This window comes from Elephantulus edwardii, unplaced genomic scaffold (genome assembly GCF_000299155.1).
Source record: "Elephantulus edwardii isolate Elephantulus edwardi_28Jun2011 unplaced genomic scaffold, EleEdw1.0 scaffold00129, whole genome shotgun sequence".
NCBI lineage: Eukaryota > Metazoa > Chordata > Mammalia > Macroscelidea > Macroscelididae > Elephantulus > Elephantulus edwardii.
The window spans coordinates 1801110-1809641 of NW_006399879.1; the positions used below are offsets into that span (position 1 = coordinate 1801110).

Here is an 8532-nt window from a genome sequence, read left to right on the forward strand (position 1 = left end):
TGAAGGGGAAGGAGGAGGGGGAGGCAGGAAGAGGAACACCGTCCTCCACCTCAGTAGCTCGCAATGTTAGCATGAGAACAGTGTATATGCCAGGGAGGACCATGATATTGGGGATATGAGTCAAAGGGTCAGAGGGTCCATCAAGGAGACAGAGTAATACCTTCTTGGACACTCGAGCAGGTAGGCTGCTGTCGGAGTGTTTAAGGGTGCCAAGTGCATGCAGTGGGTGCAGGAGTAGAAATGGTCTTCCAGGAAGACGGGGCACAAGAATCTGACAATCCAAGTATCTGTTCTTCTGTTACTTCACTGAATTTCCAAGACTGGAAATCCTTGCGGGAGGAGGAGATTGCTCATCCTTACCCCTGGAAAGGGCAGGTGGATTTGAGCTGTTGACCTTTGGGTTAACAGCCTGGTACATCATATACTCCACTTGGATGTATAGCATATATGTGTACAGCACACGTGTGTATACATGTATATGTATATATACATACATACGTGCATGCATATTTTTATTGTCAGTTGCCATTGCGTATGACCCATAGTGACCCTATGAAAAACAGATCTGAACCCCGTCCTATCCTGTGCCATCCTCATACATCCTGACACACAGAGCCCATTGCAGCAATCACCATGTCAATCCACCTGGTTGAGGGTCTTCCTATCCTTTCTTGACCCTCTACCTTTCCAAGCATCACGTCCCTCTCCCAGGAATAACCCCACCTCGCAACATGCCTGAAGTATACGAGGGGAAGCCTCATCATCTTTGCCTCCAAAGAGCACTCTGGCTGCACTCTCTCTAAAACATCGTTGCTTGTTCTCCTGGCCATGCATGGGATGTTCAGCACTCTTCTCCAACACCACAGCTCAAAGGCATAGTCTTCTTCTGTCATCCCTACTCATTATCCACCTCTCAGATGCATAGCAGGTGATCGGAAAGACCGTGACCTGAAACGGATGCACCTTCGTCCTCCAGCTGACATCATAATTTGGAGAGGCCTCTAACTACAGACTCTCCCAGTGTAATATGTCTCGATTTCCCGACTACTGGTACCAAGGGTGTTAACTGTGCATCCAAGTAAGACGAAGATGACAGCTTGAATTTTTTTCTGCATTTATCATGATACTGCCTATTGGTCCAGTAGTAAGAATCTTTGTCTTCTTGACGGTAACATGCAATCCATATGAAAGGCTGTATTCTTTGATTCTCTGCAGCAAGTGTTCCAAGTCCTCCTCAATTTCAACCAGCGAGGTTCTGTCAATTGCATAAGGCAGGATATTGATTAGTCTTTCTCTAATTCTGATGCCACAGCCTTCTTCATAGACTCCAGCTTCTCACATAATTTGCTCACATACAGATTGAATGGGTGGAGAGAGAGCCTACAGCCCTGACACACTGCTTCCTACTTGTAAACCATGTCGTAGTCTCTTGCTCTGTTCACGCAGCAGCCTCCTGGTCCAGGCACACACATTCATACCTGCATATATGTGGTATATCAAATAAACAAGCCACTTAAGGGACTTTTTAACCATATTTACAGGACATTGTTACATTCATAGTATTGCGCAACCGTCATTACTGTTTCCAAAAGTTTTTCAATTTCCCAAACAAAAACGTGTTATTCCTGAAACCATAACTCCTGATTTCCTCCTTCTACCCTTCACTGACAGTCACAACTTTGACCTCCTTCCATCTGCCTCTTGTATGTATTTCATGCAAATGAGATGATACAATAGTTGTTCTTTTGTGTTTAACCTATTTCCCTGAATAAGTTTTCAGAGTTCATTGATGTTGTAGCATCCACGGAAGTGCAGTTTCTTTCCGTGGTTGAATAATACTTGATTGATTTTGTAGACCATATTTTGTTTTTCCATTCTTCTCTCTTGATGTACCTTTGGGTTTATTTTTTGCCTTTTGAATACTCAGAATAATATGCTAATGGACAAGTATAGCTGCTTTCCAAGGCTTGTGAATACACATCTAAGAGGGTAGGTGATGGGTCAAATGTAGTTCCATGTTTCACTTTTTGAGGAACACCATACACGGCTGCACCGTTTTGCATCTCCATTGGCAATGGACAAAGATCCGGGTTTTCCATGTCCTTAACAGTGTGTGTGTGTGTGTGTGCGTGTGTGTGTGTGTGTGTGCACGCACATCATGCTGGAATAAGTGGAGGGTGAGTGTGAGAGCAGCAGTCCATCCACAAGCTTGGTGGACATAGTGACTGTAGCCGTGGACTCACATATATCAGATTGCAGCATCACACAGGGCTCAGATCCATTGTTCCTAGGGGTGGTTCATGAGTCACAGGCAACTGAATGACATGCACCAACAATGTGATGACACAATGCCTGTAACGATGGGCTTAAGCCCTCACCATTGGAGGTTGTGAGGATGGTGTGTGATAGGGCAGATTTGAGATCTGTGGTTCATTGGCTCCCCTGAGTACAAGTGTACTTGAACTTGATGACACCTCACAACAATAACAGTGGATGTGAAGTGAGCTCTCAATCGTATTTTGTTATGTATTTACCTAACCAAGGAACTCTGGGGACTCAGTGGTAAGAAATTGTGTTGCCATCCACAGTTAGGCGGTTTGAATCCATCAGCTGCTCTGCGGGAGAAAGACAGACAGTCTCCTCCTGTGTGATTTGTAACCTCTGAAAACCCACTGGAGAGTCAGTTATGAGTCAGCTGGACTTGACAGGACTGAACAACAACTATTAATTAACATGGAGAATATTTTATGTGGCTGTCAACCATCTGTATATCTTCTGTAGAGAAATGTCTATTCAAATGCTTTCCACCCTTTGGAAAATTGAATTTGTTTTGTCTTTTTGGATAATGTACTGAAGGCGTCCTTCCCAAACATTTTCTTAAATCCTGTAGCATGTCGTTCTCACTTTGTTGCTAAAGTCTTCGGATGTACGAAAGTTTTCATTTTAATGAAATCCAATTAACTTATTTTTGTTGTTTGTGAATGATTTTGGTATGTATATGCCCAAATGGGCTTGATGTTTCCCCCTTCTATTTTATTCCAAGTTTATTAAAGTGTTAGCTAGATTATTTAGGCCACTGATCCGTTTTGAGTGGATTTTCACGAATGGTGTGAGATAAGAATCCAGCTTTCATCTTATGCCGTCTCCTTCTGGACCAGTTGTGTGACTGTACAGCAACGGAGAACTATTAGCCAAGAGGATGAAAAGATGATTTCTCTGGGTGTCTAATTATTCTAACCCCATTCACTAGAGCTCTTGTTCTTTTCGCATTGAATGCACTTGACATCTTTGTCGCAAATAAATTCAACATGGATTTCTTTCTGCATTTTCAGTTTTATTCCATTAGTTTGTATCCCTACCCTTACATTAGTATCACACTGTTTTGATTATTATAGCTTTGTAGTATGTTTTGAAATCAACCACATAGAGACTTACATTGGTCCTGCTTAAAAAACAATCTTATGAAATATGATACAAAATAGGTGACCCTGCAGGGCATTATGCTGAGTGAAATATCTCAGTCACAAAAGGACAAATATTGCATAGTGCCACTGTTGTAAAACAGGACTGACATCGGGGTTGAGGGGAGACTGAGAAAGAGGGAATAAATTATGTATACTGCATTGAAACAGATGAGGGAGAGAACTGTTTAAAAGCGATCTATGATTAGGTATTATTATCATGACAGGAGTCCAGAATGAAGGCTGCACAGTGGAGTGGACTTGAGGGGAGGGATTGTATAGCAATGAAAGAATTTTTCTTTTACTTTTCAAAGAGAAGAGCGAACTGGGGGGGAGGAGTGGGCAGGGAGAAAAGTGCAACAATGAATGAATGGAAATCCAAAGTCTCTGTAAATAAACGTTCATTAAAATGAATAATAAAGAAAAAAGATAAAAAAGGATGGTTTTGACAATTGGGGCCCGTTGTAACTTCATCTGAATGAAGAACAGCTTTTCTTTTTATGAAAAAAGTTGATGTAATTTCAGTAAGAATTATGTTGCACTTAGAGATGAGTTTAGGTAGTTTGAGCATGTTAAGACCATTAGGTTTTCTTTCCTGTGAGCACAAGATATCTCTCCATTTATTTAAGCCCTGTTAAAATCTTTCAGCGGTGTTTTGCAGTTTCCTTGTGCAAGTTTTTCACCTTCCCGCTTAAATTTATACTTCAGTACTTTATTCTCTTAGTTGCTGTGTTGTTGTTGTGAAGTGCCATCGGGTCTTAGGTGACTCATAGCGACTCTATGAGCAAAAGATCTGAGCACTGTTCATTGAGTTTCCAGAGGCAAGCCATTTCAGAAGTAGATGCCACTCCTACTTCCAAGCTTGGATTTTTTAAAATTTTATTTTATCTTAATGAACATTTATAGAGATTTTGGATTTCCATTCATTCATTTTTGCACTTTTCTCCCTGCCCCCGCCTCCCCCTCCCCGCCCAGTTTGCTCTTCTCTTTGAAAAGCAAAAGAAAAACTCCTTCATTGGTAAACAAGCTTGTTGTAAACAGGAAACTCCACCAAACACTGTCCACCATGGATAACCATTCTCGCATTTGACACATTAGTGTCACAGTGTTCAGCATCACAGCAACCACGAGTTGCCTCTGTACAGCAAATGGACAGACCAGTGTTGTACCACTTAGAAGAATGTTTGCCAAAAAACAAAACCAGGCCTGAGGACCACATATTAAAATCACCTACCCTGGGTTTGGTAGCATCACTTTCTGTAAACTAGACCAACGTAGCTCTCTCTATGTTGTCGTTGTTAAGTGCCATCGAGTCATAGATGACTCAGAGAGACCCTATGAATGAAAGACCTGGGCACTGTTCATAGAGTTTCAGGAGGCAAGCTAGTATGGAAGTAGATGCCACTCCTGCTTCCAAGCTTGTTTTAATTGGGAAGCTCCACCAAACACTGTCCACCATGGGGGACCATTATCACATTTGACACATCAGTGTCACAGTGTTTAGCATCACAGCAATCACAAGTTACCTCTGTACAGCAATGCACAGACCAGGGCTATACCCTTGGATACTATAATGAATGGAATTATTTTTTTTAATTTTTCTTTAAATACTCTTTTATTATTATTATTAATTTTAATAGACATTTACAGAGGTTTTGGGTTTCCATTCATTCATTGCCGCACTTTTCTCCCTGCCGTCCCCTCCCCACCAGCTCGCTTCCCCCTCTGAAGAGAAAAAGAAAACAAAATTCCTTCATTAGTATACAATTCCCACATCCCTTCCCCACACCCCACACCCCGAGTACACTTCTCCAGGAATCCAGAATTAAGTTTGCATGGAATTATTTTTTTAAATAATTTTCTTAATTTCCTTTTCACATTGTTCATTGCTGGTGCATAGACGCGTAATTGATTTTTACATGTTGACTCACAACATTGTTTAATTACGTTGATGACATTTTTAACTTCCAAAAGTGTGTATTGGGAGACAATGGAATATGCTGTCTTAGTACTGAGTAGAGCCGTTCAGTGGAGGAGAACTGCTCTACCCAATACAGTGCAATTTCAACCACACGCTGTGTGGAATATGTGAGAATGCGTTTGGGCAGGGATTTTTCAAGAAGCCACACAAGGCTTGGCTAACCTGATTTGTTTATTTTGTGTTTTTATTCTTCTTTTGCAGTCAACTTTGACCATTTTCAGATTCTGCGGGCCATTGGCAAAGGGAGTTTCGGAAAGGTAAGGGGATGTTGTTTTTCGTTTTCTCCACAAAATAAACACACCGTGGCCACTGGGCTTGGGTGTGTCTGTGCATGAGCTGCTGGGCTCTGGGAATTTTCTCTTTGGCAGAAACTTTCGGATTTGCCGACTTTGAGATGTGAAAGGAAGCCGGAAAAGTTTCCTTTGGATACGCTGTAATTTCATTCTGAAAATCAAATTACCCAGCAGCCCTGGTGAATTACAATGGTAATTATTTCAAGATTGCTAATGCAATTTTTTCCTTGAAGATCTGAATGAAGAAAGTGGGGGGGGGAACCCCACAAATTGGTCAGATGGCCAAAAGCAGCTCTTGGCAGCAGCACTGGCAACCATTGTTGGGAAATTTCATATTTTGACCCTCAGCTGTTTCTATGGGAAGGCTGTAGAAAATGAGGAAAACGCAGGTGCTTTTAGAATGGAAAAAGGGTTCCTTTCCCCACAAAGACTTGTCTGTTCCCATTTAACAGAAATTGCTTTTAACAATTGCTTTGAATTGTCACCCCCTCTCCCAAATGTGAGAGAAGAGCTGATGTCTTTGAACTATGGTATTGACAAAGGATGTTGAATCTATCGTGGACTGCCAAAAGAACAGATGTATCTAGGAAGAAGGGAAACCAGAGTGTTCCTAAGAAATGAGAGTAGTGGGGCTTTGTCTTACATATTTTGGCCTTGTTCCTAAGAGAGACTTGCTTTTGGAGAATCGATTTTCCAGTTACAGTTGGAAAACTAAAGGGTCATTATGCTGAGTGAAATATCTCAGTCACCAAAGGACAAATATTGCACAGTGCCACTGTTGTAAAACGGGACTGACACAGAGCTTGGGGGAGTGCAGGGAGACTGAGAAAGATGGGATAAATAATGTATACTGCATTGAAACAGATGTGAGAGAAAACTGTTTGGAAGGCATATATGATTAGGTATTATTGTCATGACAGGTGTCCAGAATGAAGGCTGCATAGTGGAGTGGACTTGGGGGGAGGGATTGCATAACAATGAAAGAATTTTACTTTTCAAAGAGAAGAATGAACTGGAAGGAAAGGGTGGACAGGGAGAAAAGTGAACAATGAATGAATGGAAATCTAAAGTCTCTGTAAATTTTCATTAAAATTAATAATAATAATAATAATAAAAAGTAAAGGGTCAGCAAAGAGAGGAAAACAGTCAGCGCGATGAATTGACACCGCCGAGATTGTGGGGGGAGGCAGCATCGGGCAGGAGGTGGTTCCGTTGTTCAGAGGAATGTTGTGCATCACTGCTGACTTCACAGCACCTACCAACCACCGGCGGTGAGCCACAGTTCTGCTCCTGTCTGCAGTTGTAATTTCACGTGAAAGTGAATTTCCTTTATGTGAGGATGTCACACGGATGTTGTGAAGTGCTGGGCGTTATGAACAGCACATCACAATGTTGCCTGATCCTGCGTCATCCTACCAATATTCTCCGCGCTCAAACCTATTCTTATTTTAAAAAAAGACTTTTTTATTATTATTTGAGTGAACATTTACAAAACATATTGGTTTTTCATTAAATCATCAATAACATTTTCCCCCGTTCCTTCATTACTGCATTTTTCTCCCTACCCATCCCTCCCCACCCCAGTTCGCTCTTTTCTTTGAAAAGTAAAAGAAAAATTCTTTCATTGTTATACAATCCTTCCCCCCAAGTCCTCTCCATTCCACTATGCAGCCTTCATTCTGAACCCCTGTCATGATAATAATACCTAACATATATCGCTTTTAAACAGTTCTCTCCCTCATCTGTTTTCAATGCAGTATACATTATTTGTTCCTCACTGTGTCTGTCTCTGGAAACGTCTTCCTCTCTTTTACGGATGCTTGACTTTTCCAAGCAGAAGCCGTATTAGTGGTGCTGTTATTACTAGTTATCTTCAAGTTGATTCTCACTCTTGGTGACACTGTGACGCAGAGAGCTTCCCCCAAGGGCTGCTGCCTTGAATTCAGTCTGTGTGGTTCCTGAGCTTTAAGAAAATACTTTTTTTTTTAAAAAAAAAATATTTCTGTTCATTAAAGCCACACACTGTGATGTTTCTGTTACGGCAGCACTAAGAAACGAAGACAAGTGCTTGTCGAATGCCAGATCATTTAATAGTCTCTTAACTCACCACTCTTTTTTTAAATTCTGTACTGATTTCTTTACAAAGTTTGCATATTGTTTTTCACAAAAGATCCTTCTGATTTCCTTCACCCCAGCCACCCATCAAACTGTGCAACCCTATGATTAACACCCTACCCCACCCCACTCATCCTCACCCCTCTGCTTCCACCCTCCACTCCTTGGATACTCATTCTACAATAATGGTTTTATACAGTATTTGTCCTTGTGGGACTGAGTTAGTTCACTCAGCATAATGCTCTCTAATCCCTCCCAAATTAGTTAATAATTTACAAAATCATTGTTCCTGTGTGCTGAGTGGTGTTCTATTGTGTGACTGTACCGTAGTTTCTCAATCCATTCGTTTGTGTTTCCATGTTCTTGCGATGGTGAATAATGCTGCTATTAACATTGGTGTACAAGTCTCTGTTTGAGCCGCAGTTCTCATTTTCTCAGGGTAAATTCCAAGCAATGAAATAGCTGGGTCATATGGAATTTCTGTGTTCAGCTTTTTGAGGAAGCGCCAAACTGCTTTCCAGAATGGTTGTGCCAAACCTACTACTCTTAAATTGATTCCAACTCCAAGGAACACTGATAGACTAGATCTAACCCTTGGGTTAGAGAGACTTCATCATTCTCCTAGGAGTGCTGCAGAGTTCACACCGCTAACTGTCCCTTCTCCCCTCCCTCCCTCCCTCCC

The 8532-nt window shown here is 41.5% G+C and overlaps 1 protein-coding gene across 2 annotated transcripts in view; it reads left to right on the forward strand.

Annotated features, from left to right (window-relative positions):
* Positions 1-8532, forward strand: part of STK32B (serine/threonine kinase 32B) — a 572207-nt gene that overhangs the window by 121284 nt on the left and 442391 nt on the right. For both annotated transcript variants that reach the window (XM_006893582.1, XM_006893583.1), the window contains exon 2: positions 5644-5699. In XM_006893582.1, the coding sequence (XP_006893644.1) occupies positions 5644-5699 (56 nt within the window). The remainder of the gene's footprint in view (positions 1-5643; positions 5700-8532) is intronic.